Raw genomic sequence first — 23,835 nt, 5'->3', positions numbered from 1 at the left:
AGGCCTTTCCGTGTTTATCTGCGAGAAAATACCGAGGTGTTCCGGATGGTTTTTAGGATATACTACCAAGTCTAAATATAGCGATAACGTCCTATATAATGAGTGGCTCGTCATTACTTCTCTATCGAAAATATATTGATAGTTTCTTGGGACCTTAATGATATTGAACTCGCATATCAGCACTGACAGAGTTTGGTTTTCCCATATCTACATGTATGTGACGTGTTTATTTATTGATGCTTTTCGGATATATACTTATCACCTGTATTACCTAACAAGAGACTAGAGAAACATTGTGTTTTTAATTATATGACGCTGCTATAAGTAATCATGGTTTAAATCATCAACTAGAATCAATATAGTAGTGTAACACTTTTACAAAAGGACTCGACCATGTCAGCTGTAACTAGCATCATGTCAATAATAGTCGTTGCGTGCCTGGTGATTTTAGTTTCATCTGACGAATTGTTTACCTCTAAAGTAGATTCAGAGGCGGACGGAAGGATAAGAGATGTTTACTTCAACAAGGTACGTATGTGTCTAAGATATTGATACCAGGAAATCAATATCACTTTCTTATGTGAATATATATATAGCTTTACTCATTATTGTTTAGCATTAAAAAACTCTTGTGTGTACGGTCGGATTACCTTCAGTATAGTTTCTATAACGACATACACTCTAACAAAGACTTGTGTATTGTAGGTATAGTCTGTCGAACTGATAAAACAATCTACGTACAAATGTCAAAAGATAACTAGACACTTATTACGTTATCTATTTATAGAACAACTGTACAAACACACATACACACACTACTGTGATATAAGATATATTCATGGGGCCAAACTTTCGTGGTTGTGTAGGTACATGGATTCTTGGAATACGAGTACCCACTTAAACGGGAAAAAAGCTTTATATCGAACTATAATTACGATGTAGAGATATGAATTCGAGGATGAAGATTAACAGTGAAGTCAACGAAATTATAAAGCCCAACGAAAATGATTAATTTCGCAGAAATTGTCTTCTATTAGGGAGAATATGTTTGCACGGAACTGTGTTGTATACCATAATTATTCTTTAAAAGATGAAGTTTAATCTTAATATTTACGTTCAAAACAACAAAAACAATACCTATATCGTTATTTTTTCTCATTTGAATCATAGCACATTTTGAATGAACTGTTTATCAAATCAAATAGCGATACTATACAGGAGCACTATATATATTTCAGTTGTATGCGATATTCCCACACGTTCATTGCACTGTCGTGGTCTGATATATTCCATGAAATAACCATACAGTATTGTTAAATTACGTTTAATACACTTACAATATGTGTCAGTTACTTTATAATGTTATTTGCGAATCAAATAATTTTAACTTCATTTATCGTGTGCAACGCGTCATCGGTCACCACAGATACGATTAAATAGAATGGTTTCAAAATTGTTGGTGTTTCTTGATAAGAAATATATAAACGATGCTATGCATTTAATTGAATATGTGGCGACCGATGACTACGGAGCTAAAGATGTTATATCAACATCTGCTACAATGTAAAATATATAAATGTTTTGATTTACCTGTCAAGTAAAATACCTATTTTTCACATTGTAACATTGATAATCAATCCGACTTATATAGTTGATGTATTTGTTACCGTTACTGATACATTTGTTACTGTTACTGTTATATTTGTTACTATTACTGATATATTTGTTACTGTTGTTGATATATAAGTTGCTTTTACTAATCTTTTTGTTACTATTACTGATATATTTGTTACTGTTTCTGATATATTTGTTATCGTTACTGATATATTTGTTATCGTTACTGATATATTTTTTACTGTTACGTTCTGATACATTTGTTACTGTTACTGATACATTTGTTACTGTTACTGATATATTTGTTACTGTTGTTGATATATTAGTTACTGTTACTGATACATTTGTTACTGATACATTTATTACTGTTATTGATACATTTGTTACTGATATATTTGTTACTGTTACTGATATATTTGTTACTGTTACTGATATATTTGTATTTGTTACTGATATATTTGTTACTGTTATTGATACATTTGTTACTGTTACTGATACATTTGTTACTATTATTGATACATTTGTTACTGTTGTTGATATATAAGTTACTGTTTTTGATACATTTGTTACTGTTACTGATATATTTGTTACTGTTATTGATACATTTGTTACTGTTACTGATACATTTGTTACTGTTACTGATATATTTGTTACTGTTACTGATACATTTGTTACTGATATATTCATTACTGTTATTGATACATTTGTTACTGTTACTGATACATTTGTTACTGTTACTGATATATTTGTTACTGTTACTGATATATTTGTTACTGTTGTTGATATATTAGTTACTGTTACTGATATATTTGTTACTGTTATTGATATATTTGTTATCGTTACTGATATATTTGTTACTGTTATTGATATATTTGTTACTGTTACTGATATATTTGTTACTGTTATTGATACATTTGTTACTGTTACTGATATATTTGTTACTGTTACTGATATATTTGTTACTGTTACTGATATATTTGTTACTGTTACTGATATATTTGTTACTGTTACTGATATATTTGTTACTGTTACTGATATATTTGTTACTGTTACTGATATATTTGTTACTGTTACTGATATATTTGTTACTGTTACTGATATATTTGTTACTGTTACTGATATATTTGTTACTGTTACTGATATATTTGTTACTGTTACTGATATATTTGTTACTGTTACTGATATATTTGTTACTGTTACTGATATATTTGTTACTGTTACTGATATATTTGTTACTGTTACTGATATATTTGTTACAGTTACTGATATATTTGTTACTGTTACTGATATATTTGTTACTGTTACTGATATATTTGTTACTGTTACTGATATATTTGTTACTGTTACTGATATATTTGTTACTGTTACTGATATATTTGTTACTGTTACTGATATATTTGTTACTGTTACTGATATATTTGTTACTGTTACTGATATATTTGTTACTGTTACTGATATATTTGTTACTGTTACTGATATATTTGTTACTGTTACTGATATATTTGTTACTGTTACTGATATATTTGTTACTGTTACTGATATATTTGTTACTGTTACTGATATATTTGTTACTGTTACTGATATATTTGTTACTGTTACTGATATATTTGTTACTGTTACTGATATATTTGTTACTGTTACTGATATATTTGTTACTGTTACTGATATATTTGTTACTGTTACTGATATATTTGTTACTGTTATTGATACATTTGTTACTGTTACTGATATATTTGTTATCGTTACTGTTATATTTGTAACTGTTACTGATATATTTGTAATTGATATATTTGTTATCGTTACTGATATATTTGTTACTGTTATTGATACATTTGTTACTGTTACTGATATATTTGTTACTGTTACTGATACATTTGTTACTGTTGTTGATATATTTGTTATCGTTACTGTTATATTTGTAACTGTTACTGATATATTTGGAATTGATATACTTGTTACTGTTACTGATACATTTGTTACTGTTATTGATACATTTGTTACTGTTACTGATACATTTGTTACTGTTGTTGATATATTTGTTACTGTTACTGATATATTTGTTACTGATATACTTGTTACTGTTGTTGATATATTAGTTACTGTTACTGATACATTTGTTACTGTTATTTATACATTTGTTACTGTTACTGATTATTTGTTATCGTTACTGATATATTTGTTACTGTTATTGATACATTTGTTACTGTTATTGATATATTAGTTACTGTTACTGATTATTTGTTATCGTTAATGATATATTTATTACTGTAACTGATATATTTGTTAATGATATACTTGTTACTGTTACTGATACATTTGTTGTTACTGTTATATTTGTAACTGTTACTGATATACTTGTTACCGTTATTGATATATTTGTTATCGTTACTGATATATTTGTTACTGTTATTGATATATTTGTTACTGTTATTGATATATTTTTTACCTGTTACTGATATATTTGTTACTGTTACTAATATATTTGTTACTGTTACTGATATATTTGTTACTGTTACTGATATACTTGTTACCGTTATTGATACATTTGTTACTGTTATTGATACATTTGTTACTGTTGTTGATATATTTGTTTTCGTTACTGTTATATTTGTTACTGTTACTGATATGCATTGTTATTGATATATTAGTTACTGTTACTGATATATTTATTTCTGTTACTGATATATTTGTTACTGTTACTGATATATTTATTACTGTTACTGATATATTTATTACTGTAACTGATATATTTGTTACTGTTACTGATATATTTGTTACTATTACTGATATATTTGTTACTGTTACTAATATATTTGTTACTGATATTTTTGTTACTGTTACTGATACATTTGGTACTGTTACTGATATATTTTTTACTGATATATTTGTTACTAATATATTTGTTACTGTTAATGATATATTTGTTACTGCCTGTATGTTCCAGGATGACCAGTATCAATGCTCAGATCACAAGTTGCCAGTCAACGATTCTTACATTGGTGAGAATAAATATACACATTTTGCATTGAAGTTATTTCTGATTAATGTCGCTCCCGTTAACTGGTATGCCACGTTAAAATAAGATCTTCGCATTGTTCCCGTTTACTGATTTGTATTGGACCGAAGATCAAATTTTAATAAGACATGGCTCTCTAATCTTTCTGCCATTTTCCTGCTATGCTTACTCTCTTCTTTCCTGGCTCACCAACCGTTTAACAAAGTGCCACTCTTTCGCCCCATTTGAGAATGTGTATTCCAGAATCATGTAACTTGATGATTATTAAGTCTCAAAACGAAGTTGTGGTTTTTATCGCTGCGTTTCTTCTGCTTATTAATCTTTCTTATTTTTCTTCTGCCAAACTGGTTTCTCAGAAACCACTTGCTTGATATTTATGAAACTTCACAGAGACATTGGTTGACAAGTGCAGATTCTTTTAGTTACGCGTTTTGTTTTCGATCGTTGCCTCCGATTGACTGAAATATGTGTAGGTGGACGCCAGGGTGAAGCTAACCGACACTCTGTGTGTCTGATTGTGTTCAAACTTAGTATGTTAGTGTATAATGATGGTGCACACTCTTTCGAATCCATCATTTGCAAAAAGAGACAGTTCAGGGTCTTGTGTAATTGTTCTCGTTACAATTAAAACTATTTTTTTTTTATTACTGATTATGTTATTAATTATCTTACAGTTCAGTTTGACTCGCTCTCTAATGTCAACAATGCCTATCATGTCCTTCTCTTGGGATGTTCGGAGCCGTACCACATAGAAAGGGAGGGAGCGTTGTAAGTATTCATATATGTGTGAAGAATAAATACCAGTCTGTGAATGTTGACAGGTTATATAAGAAGTAGTTAGGGAAGTATTGTAGGCTACTTAAACATTCTTTAACCATTGCATTGGCTTTTAAAATTGATTGCATGTTAATTGCTAGGTGTAAATAAAAATGTTTTTACGCCTCAGATATTTATGTCTATGTGCTTCTGATATCCCAGAGCGACCATAATTCATATATTGTAAAGCGCCTCAGAACAATTTTGCGAAATAAAATAGGGCAACCTTCAGCTTTATTGGGCAATGCTGCACTTCTTGCCATATGTGTGAAATGACCACACAATACTGACAAGTCATGCTGTTGCACAGAAAAGCATCCATAATGTTCCTTCTAACTGTAAGACATTTGTATGATGTACATCCTGGTGATAATCGTTCATGTGAATTGTCTACAGGAACTGTCGGAAGGTTTGTCGCAGTGCGGAGAAGATCCAGTTTACCTTGCCTGGGCGTGTTCGAGGTCAGTGTTACACAATAGATATCAAGTAATGTACACTTTCTGTAGACCTTTCAGACATTGTCAGACTATTTGGGAAAGTCATTAGGGATTAAGTAGTTGATTTTTTCTAAGAAATGTAAACTATGTGTTGTCAGGTCTTTAAAGATGAACGTAACACATTCAATAATAATAATGATAATTCGAGGTTCTTATATACCGCTTTATCACAACCTAGTTCGTAGGTCGTCTCAAAGCGGTTCACAAATTATTATCCGTGGTTATAGGGCCTTTCCAGCCGGCCAATACATTTCTCAACTTCATGGGGAGCATACAGCCAGTGCTGCCATTTCGGCGCTAACAGCTAGCATTCAACAATTCAAGCACTGCCCAACCACGTACTCATTTACAGCTGAGTACACTGGAACAAGCGGAGTAAAGTATCTTGTTCAAAGATACAACACATTGCCGTGCCGTTGGGTGAACCCGCAACCCTTCGGTCACAAGCCAGGCGTCCTACCACTGGACTGCCGTGCCTCCTAATGAACGTCATTTTATTTATCTGTCACCCAGAGTGCATTCATATTGGCTGTTACTGCAATCTGACAGACATTCAATCGTTATATTTACATTTCCTCATACGACCTGTGTTTTATTATTTAGTCGGATGAGCTTAATTTATATTTCCTGCTGCCGCAAAAACCTCACTGGTCCAATTCTTTGAGCAGACGGCCATTATCGGACCGAAAACTTCCAAACAACGGTCGCCATTAAAAAATGTATCCAGGCGACAACTGTTTAATTATCTGATTATATGTGCAGAGCATTCTTATTCAAAAGTAAGAGCTCACCTTCCTATCCGGATGTCTTCATTGTCTGCAAAACCTGTTAAATGCAACTTGTATGAACCAAACGACAACAAGATGGCGGCTATCGCATCGATGGGAGTGGTTGCTAACACTGACGTCACGGAAACAATGGTCATGTGACCAGATAATGCAGACTGCAGTTACTCTCCAGTAACTGCAGGCTGACTTTCCATAGAGTTAATGGAAAATGGGAAGGGCACTTCTGATGCACCTTTAAGATTAGGTAAAATTTTAAAGATAAACGTTTGACACATATTTGAAACAGAAGGGGAGGTGCATAAACCGCTTAATTTTATTAACTTCAAAACGTAGAGGAGGACAGGAAAATAAAAGCTTTATAATGAGAAAAAGTGATGACTGTATATCATAATTCACACAGTATCATCCCAACTTTACAACCTATTTTAAACGTTTACATCAGTTAATATAGTATTCCTAATCTACATCAGTTCAACGAGGTCTACATTTCTTATGGTTGCTTTGTCTAAATAAAGGTTATAAAACAAACTTTGACACCTGTGTCACGTGTTCAAATATTGAAAGTAAGCCATATCTTTATCAGTTCAATGTAAAATCTATACATAATGTCCGTCAGCCACCAAGGGAGAGGACTTATAAATTCTTTATGTAGGCAACTTTCTTTTAAGCATTGTACTTTCCGATTGTCAATAAAATTTGTTGAAATGGAATCGTTTACCAGTTATTCATATCGGATTTCCCCTGAGTTACCCGGATTCATTCACCATTAAGATCCCATTCGCGCTGCCATCTGGGCCAACAAGAATGATTAATACAAGCTAATACAACATGTTTGACTTTGGCTGTAAAAAAATAATTTTATAGCAGCATTAAAGAAAGTTGAAACTATCATGCAACTGGTACATACATATCAGCATTATGCTAGTCTGAACACTGCACAATGAACGACAGCAGACGTTGAAATTAGCTATACAATATGTGATAAAATTAGTTCATCCTACACTGTTGTGTGTTACAATACTCAATGGCAGACTTCCGGACACTCACCCACACAACCGGATGTACAGTTTCCTTCATCAAACACTACTGTCTATGTGTATGTAGGCCCCAGTAGACATTCAGGACAACACAGAAACTGACACAACACAACACTACATTGTGATTATATGACATACATAGCCTGTAAAGAGATTTAAGATACATTTGACTCTCAGCAAAAGATACAAAGGTAAGTATCTTAATGTACAAACAACAATAAGAAAGATAAATATATATTAGACTGTCATGCAATAATCACAACGATGTGTCTGTTTAGCAATTGAGAAACTTGATCTAGCTAACTGAAATGATTGTATTGAAATAATTATTAAATAAACTAAGATATATCTATTAAACAAGAGCAATATAATTATTAATAAATACATTATTTTCCACTGCAAACTTTAATAGGTTTAAAATTGACAAGGACGTCATAACAAATATCATATTTTCATAAATTATGTCGATATCTATGATGCAATACATATCAGGTAATACCAGACGTTGTCTACCATATGCAGTCTGAGATCAGCCATGCTTAACTTTGTTGTCAGGGTTCCATTCATAATCTCAGAGGGACTACGAAAGAAACACCTAATATATATATTTCCTGATTTTGAAATTTCATTTTCCAGATTTGATGGAAAGCTCCGATACAAGTGACGCATACTTATAACAACAATAATAATATAATTCATAATGTGTACTCGTAATCTATACCAAAACACTTATATGCTCATTCAATTACCTATTTCCTGTTCTTAAATGTTCATCTTGTATTAAAACTACTTACTTATAAGCTTATGGTGTATATCATATTTTCCCATTGACACTCCTCTGAAACGATGTTTCAGTCATAAAGTAATAAATGTACAACATTATTATGGTATATATATCACCCACTTTAAAATTGTAAACATTCGGGCGTACCTTTTAGTGTTATTGTAATCACCACAGGACCACAGACACAGCGCATAATTTTTATTATGTGTATACGTTTTACACATTACCATGTGTATAAGTTTGGTCGATGGCATGCAATGCACGTATTGCTGTTATCAATTTCTACATGATAATTATGGTGGAGAACATGGCATGCACCATTACAACTACCAGGTTGTTTTGTAATATTGTATCTAGGTGAGTGTGACAACATCCGTCGACATAGCATTCAGAATATTTTTAAGTGGGAGTTATTTTTATTTGTCCTATTTTCTTGTTTTGTTTGTGTAGTTGTCCTTTTATGGTTAGAAGTTGTCATTTGTTTAGACTTTTTTCTTGTGTATATTCTATACTTTATTACATAGTCATTGTCTTTTACTTTTGTTTGTTCAGTCAAAATTGATATTTCACTTAGCAACGGTACTGTAAACGTACCGAGTTTAGTGTATTGCGCTTGAAACACTTCGTCAAACCATGGATGTTCTAAATTGGGTTCTGATGCACCAAATCATCAACGTTTTCATCTGATAAGATTCGATAATTTGCTAAAATTTGGGTGCTGTGAAATAATTAACGTTTACAGTATATCCAGCGTTATAACAAAAATCCATTCTTGATGATACCAGTTCGTGGATTTCTACTGTATTGTACAAGAAAATGCTTTAAACATTGTTGTGTAATTCGTATGTTTAAATAATGTGCTCATTATGTAATTGTATATATTTTTTCAAAATTAATTTTAGGATAAATAACTCAGTTTGAAACGCAATATTATCAACATGCTTTTTGACAGATATTCACACTCGCACGTGATTAATATTAGTGATGCAGTATCACATCATGCGTGCATAATTGCATTAATAAGCGACCCAATTCTTCTTGATTCCAGACGTTTTGTTTTCGAAAAGTTAATTGTTAATGTTTTAATATATGGTGATATCTATGTAAAACTAAAAGCATTTTTGAATATTTAATTTTAAGTTTGAAGTTTCCACATATTCTGTGAGAGACCATAGAGGTTATGTATGTACATTTGTGTAGAGTAAGAACCGATTTCTATTGAGCGCTAGTTTCTCTTTTTGTTGTCGAGTTCCCATTTATTCTTTCTTAAACTATCGGAGTCTCATTGATTCTGCGTTTGTTTTTGGTCTGTTCGTATAGGAACAGCATATGTTGTTTTCTTATTCACTTTAAAATTGTTCATCTCTATGCTACTATTTTCGGGTGATGTTCCGTTTCTTACATTGCATATGTATAACTATTCAAATTATTTTTATGTAAGATTACTATTTTCACAGACCAGGGCAATGTTGTGGACGCTGTAAGCGGCACAGGGTATACACCACAACATGGCACTGAAGATAAGGAGGATTTGACCGAGGTCAGAGAGTTGCTGGTGTACGGGACAGATCCGCACTTACAGATACAAACGGGGTGTGTTACATGTGAGCTATTATATAAAGTATATTTATGCATTTTATTATCTCACTCTACAGAATGGAAAGCACCAAATGCAATATATTATTTTGTAATAATAGCTATACAATTATCCGATTCTATCAATTCTGAAAAAAATTGATTTCGATATGTATGCATTTGAGACGTTATAGTTTGTTTACGTTAGACATATTAAATGTTTTGACAGCTATATCTCGTGTGCATTTCGTATATTTCTTCACATGACGTTACATTATGAACGTACATATACATTATAATATAAATTAGAGTAAATGCCTCCTGCCTTTTTATGGAGGGACACATTGTATGACCCATTTCCGTCCCGTCCTGTCCCATCGCGTGCCGATTCAAAGTCATCGATCTAGTGACCTCATTTTTTAACGGATTTTGATCAAACTTTATACAAAGGTGAAGTATGGGAATATCTCGAATTCATTTGTATTTCAGGGTTCTAACGTTAAGGGAAATGTCACTGTTATTATTTATAAAAATATATCAACCAATTCAGTTACATCATTCTAGCAAGTTCATTTTTAAACAACTTCGATTAAACTTCATGCAAAGCTCGATTGAGACCCTATTTCAGGACCACAATGTCATAACCAAGGCAACCGTTATTATTTATAGATATTAATCAAACATTGGCAGTACTTTGAATGGAAGAGGAGACATTCATGTCTAACAGACATTTCCTAGATTTTCTACTTTAGTCAGCAATACAATTTTCTTTTTGTAGAAATGGTTCAGTAAAAACTACCGATGTATCAGAGACTGCAGAATTGTTAAAAGACCCATCACTTACTGTAGATACAGAGAAAATCAATACAGGTACACACTCAGGTTATTGTTAAAATATTCATAATTGCACGTTTAGCTTCGCTGCAACTTTACATTTTCCCTCTATGATGAAACATTTAACACATAGGGACCACATTTCACTGCTGACAATCATCAGTAATTATGGTAAATGTTTGATTATATATATCTTGATCAAAATGGTAACCCTTTGGAAAAAAACATAGGGTCGGCGGTCAAGGTTAATATTTAGCAAAGGAAAGACATGACAATAAAGTCTGTTCAGTAATTATCCCATTTTATGTGTGTTTACTCAAATATATTAATATAACGACTCTCGGACAAATATAGATCAAAAGTCAAGGTCGTTGTTAACATATTTCTAGTTTCAAAAAGATTTCTGTAAAATACAGCAATAGAGTACGACAGTGACTTATGAAATGAGGTCACTACGTGTAAAGTCAACTCTGTCTTTTTTGAATAAATTATCTTTAACTTTGCAATTCACAATTTGCAGTATTAAGTTTGTTTCCGAATTTTTTTTATACCAAGTTGCTTAAATGTCTTTGAATTTCTTGTTGTAGATGGAACGAAAACGTCTATGAAAGAGTACTGGGATGAACATTCCAAGGATGCATCCATGCAAGAAATGATGCTTGACAACGACGCAGAGGAACTCAGCAAAGATGAGCTGCCCGAGATACTATCATATCTACCCAAATATGATAACTTAGATGTTGTTGAACTTGGAGCAGGCATAGGGTAAATACTTCTGGAAATAACTGCGTTTTTGTCCATTAAGTTCAGTGAACACTGATGACTTTAAAAGATTTACAAAACAACAACAACATAATTTGTCGAGTTGATTAACTCGATGCAATAGTGTATAAACCATACTAATCGTTTTCACAACTCATAGTTAAACGAGATACTAGTAATTTAAGCACCAATATGTATAATAATGTTATAGCTTATATCATTCATGTTTACCATAATTACTTTTCGCTAGTGTTCGTCAAGTACAAGTACAATAATAAAATGATTACGTATAGTTTTTGGACACAGGCCATCCACCATATCTCCCGATAATTACTTGTGTATCTGGTATTGACTGTTTACATAGTTTTTGTCATTTTTCATAGGACTATGGTATATGGCCCCAGATAGTTTTGAGGTCCTTGATTTAATTAATCAACGTATTAAAAGCTAGCAAGATATTTTTTTCTCAAATCTCAAATTGAGATCATATCATTAAATATTAACACATGTTGACCACACCACAGCTTACTGGCGATTTTGTTTACGTTTACAGTCGATTCACGACTCACCTGGCACAGAAGGCGGGGAAGGTACTGGCTGTAGATTTTATGGAGAATTTTATCGAAAAGAATCGGGAAATCAACAAGAATTTGACAAACATAGATTACCTCGCTGCGGATGTGATGGATATGGAATTAAACGCTGACGAATGGGATCTTGTGTTTTCTAATTGGCTCTACATGTATCTTGATAATGACGAACTCACTCACTTCTTACGAAATTCGCTGTCCTGGCTACGGACGGACGGATATATGTTCTGTAGGGAGTCCTGCCTACAACAGTCTGGTACGTTTTATTTAGGATACTACTTTATGCAAATTGAATTGTCATAGATCATTCCTTAATGTTTTACTCTGTTTTGTTTACCATGCGACATGATTGCATGTTTTTGTACAGTCCACGAGCAGTGTTTGGTTTAAAAGATACCGGCACAACTGTAAGAAAATGTAACTATGCATTAGCAACTAATTTTTTTTCGGTATGACTATAGCTTTAATTAATCGTTTCTGAAAAGAAAACTATATCTTGCGGGACTTAAAACAAAATCAACAGTTGTGAGTTGATTTTAACAGATCAGCCTGGCTAGACAAGGGTCCGTATTCATGAAACCGTTCTCATGCTCAAACTCAGATGCTGTGTTCAAGTCCAAATTCTTGTTCTGGTGATTATTTGATAAAAATCCAAATTTTCTAACGATTTGGAAGAACCGCTTTCAATATTTACATTAAACCTTTCGGATGTGTCACATGATGCAAGCGAGTTGCAAGAATGTTGGTTCGAGCACAAAATCCATACTTGAGCATAAGAGCAGTTTCATGAATAAGGACTCAGCATTCGAACCATTGACAACACATTTTGATACTGTCGCTCAAACCTATTAGGCTACCTGGTCAACGGGAGTCTCATGGCCCGATTGCCAGTTAAAGCGTTTTCAAATCCAAAATGGAAACACGCAGTTGAGTTCTCCAGTATTTTTTCTGTAGGGATTCTTAACGCTTTTAGTTTTATTTTCATATAACGAATTTCATGCAGATTGCACTGTGTATTTTTTTAACGTATTCACACTAGCCTGACTACCGAAAAACGTAATTATAAACAACGTTTTCACAACGTAGCCGTATTTACCAAAAATGTTGTCTTAGAGTCATCTCCCCTTGTATTTCCGTAAGTAGGCAGTATTTCTTTATTAAGATTGATATGTTTTGTAAAACGTGTACCGATGTATATGAAAGACTTTTAATTCAATAACAATTCAATATCAATTTCATTTTCATGCGATTTACTCATTTTGAAGATATAGACGGTGCATACCATGAACATATTATGCACATCCTTAATGATAAAATTACCATTTCAAGGCAGCAAAGTGCGAACCATCAACCCTACGTACTACAGAGATCCTCTGGTGTACGAATCTTTGTTCGCTAGTGTGACCATCCCCACGGAAGACGGGCGAGCATTTTACGGCTTTGAAAAGGTCTTTTCTAAATCTGTCGATACGTATATCAAGGTAATTGATAATACTAAGCTACTCCATTGATATGTGAATCTTCGATACTACGATCATATGCATTCTAAGAAAGGAACATTTCGTCTAAATAGATTTGAAGTCGCTTTAAAGAAATCTAATTGGTAATGTATATACTTAAGAAACACAATCGCAATTAAGAAATTCATTCCGCAACAGATATATACGACAGATTATATGGAACATTCCTAATTGCGTTATTTATTTGTCTCAACTATATTGTACATAAATACCGCATTTAAAAAAACACACCTTTACATATCTGATTTCTTGGCAGGTGAAAAACAATGATAATCAACTAGTATGGTTGATACAGAAGGTGAGACGGGAATATGATACCAGTAAGGATTTTGCCATCCTCCCGCAACTCAAGGAACAAAGAAAATTAGAAACTTGTCACATTTTACGCCGAGAGGAGCTGGTCGGAAGAGGATTTGTGAAAACAGGAGGACTTGAAATAGCCAAGGTTTGAACCGATACACATTTTAATCATATTATAACTATATCATAAGAACATATTTGTTTGGTTTTAATTATCAGTTTTGTTCAATAATAAAAGTAGTATCATATGGTATTGTGTTCGAGGTGATGGAAGGTTATACATCTATAACCGTCTTATAAACCATATCTGTCACTATTTATATGTGACACAAAGAGTTAATTCTGACAAAAAATAAATACGGTATTTGTTGTACAATTAGTGTTGCAATCCAATAATGATGTTTGAACGTAATATCGATTCCACTTGTTACAGATGAAAGCAGAAATGCTCAATCTTCAGCCAGGTCAGCGGGTACTAGACTTTAGTTGTGAAACCGGAGGTTTTGGTATATATATCGCAAAGGTGAGGGTTAACGTCAATTTACGCTTAGTCTACTAGGGTGGAATCAATGTTGTTAATATCTTGGCAGGCGCAGCTACCCAAGTAAAGCATAAAGAAATAAAAAGTGACGAACAAAATTAATTAAAATGCAGTCACTCGTAGGTCAGCAAAGGCGTTATATAAGATACTGAAGCTGATTTATATTTCGCTTGTTCTGTTCTTGTTACGGTTGCTCCGACCTATTTAAACTAAATGAATAATAAACACGGAAACTTGCAGGGAATGACATACGTTTGAAACTTCATTGAGATATATATTTCCCATAAATATATTAGTACTTTAAGCATGTTCAGTGTACTTTCCACAGTAATAAAAGACGTATAGCCATGGACACTTTTAGTACCATAACAGAAACAGAGTTTTTGTTTTTGCAATTAGACAATGATACAATAAAGTGTCATCAGTGTAAACACTATATACTGTTTAGTGTATAACACCGAATCAACCTCATTGTTCAGCTTTTCTGGTGAAAAATCTTTTGGTATTTAGAACATTTTTGCTAATTATTATCTCAATTTTGTCCTGAATCAGACGTATGGTGTGGCTGTTGTGGCCAGTGATTCATCGTCGACATTAGTACACATTGGACGGGAAAGAGCAAAGGAGGCTGGCATGGCGCAGGTTAGTATTATACCTGTAAATTCGTGCAGTACCTTTTACTTCGAAATAAGAATACTCATAAACTTTCAAAAGATTTAATATGATGTGAAGCTCATGAAATCACACAATATGTATACATTACGTCACAGACATAAAGTGACGTAATGCATAGGCAATAGGTGGCACGCAGTATTGTAAATAGTACATTGAGCTCTACATATACGTAAACTCTCCTTTTCGGAGAGGAACCGATGGTGTAGTGGTGTAATGGCCGGCAATTATTGACTAAATGTTTAGTGCCGTAAAACATCAGTTGAGTTTGAAATGTGGAAAGGGCAGAACTAAGTACCCTTCCTTTATATTTTGCGTTGGTATTGTGTATTGAGTAAATAAATACATTGTACAATGATGTATGCAATACTTATTTATCCGAGGTTGAAATATGACGCACTTGTCAAAATTTCACTGTGCGAACATTATCAACCTTGTATTTAGCGTATTTGTCAATCTGTTAGTTTCATCGATAGATTGGTTTTGATAATAACTTTGGTGTTTGTGCAATCCACACTCCTTCACGCCGATAACGAAAACTTTATCTACTTTACTTTTAGGATGTACAATTTGAGGTTGCATCCATAACAAGAAGGATACACAACCCGGACACATTTGACGTCATATACAGCCGTGACGTCATCGGAGAAAACAAGAATGTACTGACTGTACTTCGACGATTGTATGTAAGCTGATGTACTGCAGTTATACTTTAAACGGGCGTACATTTAAGCACACCATCGATTTTGAAAAGAGTAGAGCATTGGTAAAATGGCGCACTCACAATGTATATCTATATTCAGAAACTTAAATCAGTGCAATCATAAATCAGTGCCATTTTAAATGTTAAAAGATTTCAAATCAGAATACCGCTAGACTATTTAAGATGACAGTATATTAGATATGATTTCTTATTAACTAGGAATCCATGAAGGCTGGAGGCCGGCTGTTGATGTCGGAATACTGTATAGACGACGATATGGAAGATCTAGACTTAGATAACGATGTGTTTGACGAGGAACTGGACCATAACAGTAACGTGCCGAACAAGGTAATCAGTAAGATACAGTTGCAATTGCAATAATTCGTCTTTCAAACAATGCCACTCGATATTGTTATTAACAGTAACACTGTTTCACGATCATCTTTCACCAGGTGTCATTAATAACTGTGTATGGCTCTATCAAGCTATCTGGCTGTCTGACTTGGCTTTAACAGTATTTTGTCTACACCATAATGTTCTTGTGTTTTGACGTTTACACAGCTTACTGATTACTAACGTGACAAGCATGTATTTTTCTTCCCCTGCTCTACTCTTCGTTTTGATACGATGGCGATTGCAGATATTTGTGTTTCAAATAATGCTACTAGCATTGTTTCATGATCATACACTCGGTCTTCAGTGATTATGACTACCTGATTTGGTTCGAAATCCATGGCCCCATTACGATCCAATTATATGTTTTATATTACAATTTAAGGAACACTGTTCTATTTTGGTGATAGAAGGAATAGCTCCAGTTGCGCACGTATAAATAGACGACCAATCCGTTTGTGGGGTAATCACCTCATAATCTGATCAAAATGGAATATTGTTTTTTATCTTATATTTACAGTGTTTTCCCCGTTATTGCTCCACAATTGTTTTACACATTAGTCTGATAGCGGATACATGTTTTTCATTTTCAAACCAAACGTTCGGGGAAGATTTGCATAACGCCAACCATATGTATTGATGTCGGTGTCATGGAAACATGTCACGTTCTATGGTACCAACTTGAGCCGATAACTGCAGTTAACAGGAACTAAGTAAATGACAATGTATACTGTTAATATAAGTATTTAAAGTGTTTATATGCAAGTACATGTGATTCAGAACAATGCGCTTGAAATGTGAAACGAACAAGGTGCAATTTGACACACGCTGGAAAAGAATGAGTGTCATATATAACTGGCAATTTTGATGTATAATTTAATGCTAATGACAAAAACTTGTACAGGTACTATCGACAGGGGCATTAATTGACATGATGAAAGAAGCAGGATTCATTAAAGTATCAGCGATAGATAAAACGGACGATATACTGCGGGCACTTGAACGGGAATTGCTTCTTGTTAAGGTAACCATTGTGCCATTAATGTGTGACTGTATTCCAAATACTGTATAACGGAAACTTTTGGCGGCCAAAATTCGTTTTTTATTTTTAACGTTTTCCGCTCAATAGATCCGATGAATTATAAAATATCAACTTTTATTCGATTATTTTATGCTATGAACCAATCAACCAATCGGTTAATATTTTCCAATATACATCAATGTTTTAGTGCAACATGTTAAATATGTGGAATCATTTCAACGTTATTCATGACAACAGGTTATACATATATTATTACATGTAGGAAATGTCATAATAGGTAGCATTTACAAATATAAAGGAAAATGACCCGTTAAGGAAATATCTAAAAAATATCTTCGAAAAGACACGGGTGTTGATATTTTAATAGGTAAAGGTGCAGATATGAAAAGATTTATATGTTATAGATTTTTGATGGAATAAACAATAATTGATTTTATTTGATAAAGGTTCTATTTGTTTTCCAGGAACAATCTGATGCTGAATGTGCAGACACACTTACAGTTAGGAGAAAGATAGTTAATAAGCTTAAAAGTGGGGATTCATGGATGATTTTCTATGGAGAAAAACAATTATCGTAAATGGATTTGAAATTGGTCAAAATAGAAATGAAAATCGTATACATTGCAACATATATTTATATCCTCTCATTAATATTCACATTATATCCTTAGTGTGACGCTCCTCGTTTATGTCTACAGTAAAAATAATAAAGTACTCGTCGATTCATTTACCATCTCGCTAACCGCCAGCATTTCCAATAACCACCTTCCCTTTCAATTCCTTTATGCGCCCCTCATTATGCTACATTTTACTTGTCAAATATGGGATTTAACAATATTTTGTTAAAGCTCATTCTATATGTTCATACAACTTTCCGAACTTTATTTGATTAATAGCATAGGCAAAGGAATTAGACACAGCTTAGCTTACTTCCTCTTCTTTTAAATAATTAATTGCACAGGGATATTATAATTCAACTGGCAGCATACGTGATGTATCGTTCATATCGATACACAAAATAACATTATTACATGTAAGTATAGGTGGATATGAAACAATATTTTTCCAAATACATACATCATAATTATTATTCATACAATCTATACGTTGAAAGAAAACATATACTTTTCACCTTGTATTTTATATAAACTCCTGTATGTGATTACAGGTAAATTATTTATGAAACATTGAAACCAAGTTGATCAACTGATTGAATGTTATAACTCATCAACTTATGTATCTCATACAGAAAAATAACCAATATGTGAATATAGTCACCAACTTAATCAGTAAGAGGGTTAAATATTTATAATGCAACAACATTCTGTGATATAAACTAGTTGATTTCTTCATAAAATATGTTATGATGACGTCATTGTTCATGCGATGCATTATATATACCCATAGTGTATATAGATGAATTTGAACCAGAACTTCGTTTTGACTGCATGCCTTTCTATTTCTGAATAAGTTTTTAAACTCCTTAGTTAGATTAAAGTTTAGAGAAAACACTAATAATGATAGTGATACAATGTAATAATATTAACATATCAAAATCATATTTGATGTACCTGTAACATTTGTGAGAATAGTTTAGATCGCTCGTGGTATACAATCCTATTGTTATTAAAGAAATAACACTGATATTGTAATTAATACAAATATTCGAATTACCTAGTTCAGTTTCAGAAAACCAAGTATGCATCATTATATAAACATGATTACACAACTAGGTAACAACATGTGAAACCCATAAACTTTACCAAACAAATCACATATCAATTGCGATGAATAAGTTGGAAATCGACTCACGCAGATACCGTGTTATCAGCAGACATGCACTTTAACGACTACCTGTTCCGGTTGTTTTACATAACGTTATCTTCATGACGTTATTTACACAGCGACAGATAAGCGATACTAAACAAATAACTACAACACTAGGCATTCCCATACACATATAGAAATGATGATAACCAGAGACGACGATAGCCGGATCTACTCTATACAATGAGAATGTGGAAACAGAAAATATGAAGAGGATTGGACGATCTTATTTCTCAGACACAGGATTTTGATAAAAGCGTAAGTTGATAGTTTTAATTTTGTGTTGATATCATTGTGTCACTTATATATGTATCAGTATTGTGTTTGCTATTACCTAATGAAAGTAATATAAGGATGGGCACAATGACAACTTCCGAGATCTGATTCATTATATTTATCAATAATTAACTTTAGTTGAGGTGAAAATGTGGTTATATGGATCTGAAAATGTGATATAGACCGGGCGAAGTCAAGGTCAATATCACTTCGTCTCGGTCAATATTTTGTTGCCAAAAATATGTACAAAGAATATAAGCAGTTGTAATGCTTTCTCGTTCACATTCCATCACAGTTTAATCAACCTCGGGGAATCTCGCTTCACAATTATCAAAAGTAATAGGAACCTCTTTGAGTTTCTCTTTATGAGGTGAACATATCCCAAAGTGATGTTTAAGATAGCATAGCAGTGACCAAGACACATATTGGTTTAAAACCAGATGCTATTATCACTTTTAAGAAATATTCATTTAGTTTGAATTAAACAAAATTCAAAAATGTGTTATGAGAAATAAATAAAAGCATTGTGTTTTTTGTTTGTATTTTAATATATTGTAAGTTGTATTATAAAGTGACCATCCACAAAGATGGGTGTAGCCCTTCCTTTTTTATGAAATAATATCGACAGATCATCATTTTTATCATGTCTATTTAAATGCTGAATATAAAATAAAATCCATAGCAAAAAAAGTAGAAAAAGTTACATTGCTACACTGTATGATACAGCTCATAATGTGTGGTTTTATCATTTAAAAATATAGTGTTCTATATTATCGTTATAAAATATACATATAGATTTTAAAAAATGATGTATCCAGTAACGTATCATCACATTGTGTATTTACAGAAACAACCAACGAAACGACTTTCTAAGATGAAGAGTTGTAATGGATGTCGTAATGGCGACGTTAATTTCTTCGTGTATCTCGTTGTTATCTTATTCGGCGTGGGGTCATGGGTAGCGGTCAATGGTGTTTGGGTAGAATTACCCATCATGGTCCCAAGTTTACCAGAAGGGTGGAAACTTCCATCGTATCTGACAGTAATCATCCAACTGGCGAACATCGGTCCACTCCTTGTTATGTTGGCATATCTGTGTTGCAAGAACAAACTGAATGAGAAAGTCATTGTTTATGGCATTCTGATAATCGGAGCTGTAGCATGTGTGCTGATGGCTTTTTTCTGGGATCAAACATCAACATTATTCGGTGAGGAGCATAGTGTGGCTTTATTTGTCCTTGACTTTTTCCTTTCATTTGTTGACTGTACATCGTCTGTGTTATTTCTGCCATTCATGGCATTATTTCATGTTAAGTACATGACAGCGTTGTACATCGGGGAAGGACTCAGTGGACTTTTGCCTAGTTTAGTAGCCCTTGGACAAGGAGTGGGCAAGATGACTTGTCAAAATATATCTGATGTTAACCAAACAACAAACGTTTCCTATTTTCACATAAAACCTGTCTACCAAGAGCCTTCATTTCCATTCGAGTACTTTTGTTTCTTTCTGTGTGGTATGATGTTTGTGTGCGGTGTGGCATTTACCTTACTTAACTATCTTCCTTATTGTAAAAAGGAACACGTCACGCACAAATTTACAACTGCTAAAGAAATGTATGATCTCAGTGAACAAAATGAATCGTCAGTGAAGGAGGCTTCCAAAAGCATCAACCCTGCAAACTTTGCATTCTATCTGTTTCTCATAACAGTGATAAACAGTTTAACTAACGGTGTCCTAGCAGGAGTCCAGTCTTACTCTTGTATACCGTACGGAAACGACGCCTACCACCTGACAGTAACGCTCTCCAAAATTGCTAATCCGGTCACGTGTTTTGTGGCCTTTCTTCTTCCGGTCGCATCAACCATAGTTATAACAATCTATGTTACAATAGCAACAGGGATATCGGCTTACATCATATTGATGGCTAGTCAAAGTCCAACTCCTTGGTTGTACGACGATGCGGCCGGTCCACCACTAATGGTAAGTGTTCTACTCGTATATTTCTATAAATATCGGAAATGCTTACGCAAAAAAGGAAACAATTAGCATTGATTCATTCAGTGTATACCGTGTAGTAATTATATTTGAATTACGATTCAGCATTTTTACAAATATTTTTTCATTAAAACATCAGAAACTAAATATGACTTTTTCTTTCAGTCAAATTACAATTATGAAATTATTGTTTTTATCAGATATCGGCCTGGGTGATTATGGGATCCTTAATGACGTTTTCTAAGTTGTCCATCGCCTCAATCCTTAGACAGGAAGGAAAGCGGGCCCTGATATGGTGTGGAGCAGTAACTCAGATAGGCTCGCTTATCGGTGCTGTTCTTAGCTATGTATTAGTGAACGTTTTGACCTTATTTGAAAGTGCACCCGTCTGTTGAATATATATATATATATGTGTATATATTGACTCTTTAAGGTGTTATTACTATATTTATTTTTATAGATAGTTTTTCGATTGTGAATATCAAGTACATTTTATATCAACCTGCAAGTACATGTCTCATTGTGAATTTTGTTTCGTAGCTCCAATAATGATTTATTTAATGCTGCCGTGCTTTATGTTATATTATTCGTCGTCTTTTAAAATAAAGGTACAGAGTACAAATAAAGGAACAATGTACCAAAAGAAATCGATAAAAATAGGAATATGATCATCTTTAAGATGTTATTAATTAATACCTATAGAAACAAAATGACTAATACAATATATTGCATATGTAAAAGTTTTAATTCTACTTTTATAGAAAATATGTTAAATTCGCAACCATTGTATGCTTTTCAAACTGCAGACGCTTGACACTTGCATTTACTCGGAAAATGGGTAAAATCAGAGGTGATAGCTGGTGGTTGTGTATGATGGAGACAGACTAATAATAGCCTTATAGTGAACTCATTGAGTGTTAGATATGCGAGAACGATATGTACACATGTGGTATGGAAGTCTTCATTGAAAATGCATCTGTGGTAATATCAAAATAAACGATTTTTAGCGGATAAGATCTATGTCTGAATTAAGAGTCGTTATAACTTTAAATTACTCGTTGTGTGTACTTTTTCGCGAATCATTCCTGTAGACGTTATCTGCGAATGGTACAATTTGCTATTAAGATGGCGATATATCAAAGATGATAGTAATTATCAATGGCATTGAATTTTCACAGAATTTGTCATAGAAAATTTCAATTCGTGAGCAAGTCTTTGCGTGAAATAATGCAAAAAATGATGTCTCGCGAAATAAGATGAGTTACAGTATAAAACAAAACAAAATTGTTATAACGAGTAAGACACGCCCATGTTTACTGGGCTACTTTAATACGTGTTACATCATTGTGTATGGAGTCATTCCAAGCCACCACATTATATATCTTGTTTTATCTATGCACATTAATACGATACTCAAGCATTTATCCTAACAGATAACCTAACTGATTTAAACAGATTTATGCATGAAGTGACATCTGACATATTTTAAGGCACTTTGCCCGAGTAAGACCCCTGCTTTGTGTATGCTGTACGAGTATGTAGCATACAAGCTACAAAGCGTACCAAGTTAACAACAGTGTGGAAGTGTTGGCCGTTCAATTAGCATATCCGATTATACAGTCCATAGACAGTTTGTCTTCCTCACGATTGACTTACTACATTGTATATGACCTTCATACTGGGGTTCAGTTTTACCTTCGATAATCATACAACTGAATTATTGTCGTTAGAAATGATATCATTTCAAGACATAAGTCTACAAATATTGTATTCTGTATATTAATCATAAGTGAGCTGCATTGTATTTGACTCTTGTTGATTAAATATCATAATAAAAGAATTTGGCAGGCTTTTTGTCGAAAGGCTTAAAACATTCTGTAGATATGTTATTCCTTCTTCTCACAACATAGAAAAAGAAAGTGGGAAGCGAGAATAAAGAGAAGATATCAATCCTTAGTGTTGGAATAGGGATATCATATCAATGTTAGCTTGTTAAGTGTCCCTTACACAGACGTCACTGCCCCCCACCCCCCGCAAATCTCAAGGGACGCATATAATCACCTCTGACGCTAACATGCGGTTGAGTACGGTAGGCCTAATCTTCACCTGAACCTGTCGGGTTAGTACAGTTTCTGTGGACGTTGCCCTTCTGTACTAGCCGTTATTTGTCAGTCTCTCTCCTGTCATTTTATCAGGTATCGCGAGTATATAGGACGCATACGTGCCGCGTCTTATGCAACTAACGAACGTTG

General features: G+C 33.3%; 2 protein-coding genes across 2 annotated transcripts; both read left to right on the top strand.

The window, feature by feature from the left end:
• Window positions 1-116: 116 nt before the first annotated feature.
• Window positions 117-18,567, top strand: LOC110467500 (phosphoethanolamine N-methyltransferase 3-like). Its single transcript, XM_021524702.1, has 16 exons — window positions 117-528; window positions 4,559-4,613; window positions 5,305-5,398; window positions 5,843-5,907; window positions 10,010-10,145; window positions 10,906-10,997; window positions 11,549-11,726; window positions 12,277-12,569; window positions 13,643-13,794; window positions 14,090-14,278; window positions 14,567-14,656; window positions 15,227-15,316; window positions 15,907-16,032; window positions 16,269-16,397; window positions 17,347-17,466; window positions 17,949-18,567. Exons 1-16 carry the CDS (start codon window positions 394-396, stop codon window positions 18,060-18,062), a joined length of 2,058 nt encoding a protein of 685 aa, XP_021380377.1. The 5' UTR covers window positions 117-393; the 3' UTR covers window positions 18,063-18,567.
• A 35-nt stretch (window positions 18,568-18,602) lies between these two features.
• Window positions 18,603-23,450, top strand: LOC110467502 (solute carrier family 52, riboflavin transporter, member 3-B-like). The gene is made up of 3 exons (XM_021524706.1): window positions 18,603-19,569; window positions 20,435-21,568; window positions 21,784-23,450. Exons 2-3 carry the CDS (start codon window positions 20,462-20,464, stop codon window positions 21,976-21,978), a joined length of 1,302 nt encoding a protein of 433 aa, XP_021380381.1. The 5' UTR covers window positions 18,603-19,569; window positions 20,435-20,461; the 3' UTR covers window positions 21,979-23,450.
• The last annotated feature ends 385 nt before the right edge of the window (window positions 23,451-23,835 follow it).

This window comes from Mizuhopecten yessoensis, unplaced genomic scaffold, assembly GCF_002113885.1.
Source record: "Mizuhopecten yessoensis strain PY_sf001 unplaced genomic scaffold, ASM211388v2 scaffold11175, whole genome shotgun sequence".
NCBI classification, from domain to species: Eukaryota; Metazoa; Mollusca; class Bivalvia; order Pectinida; family Pectinidae; genus Mizuhopecten; species Mizuhopecten yessoensis.
Note: the sequence above shows the minus strand (reverse complement) of the source record. Positions and strands in the feature narration are given on the sequence as shown.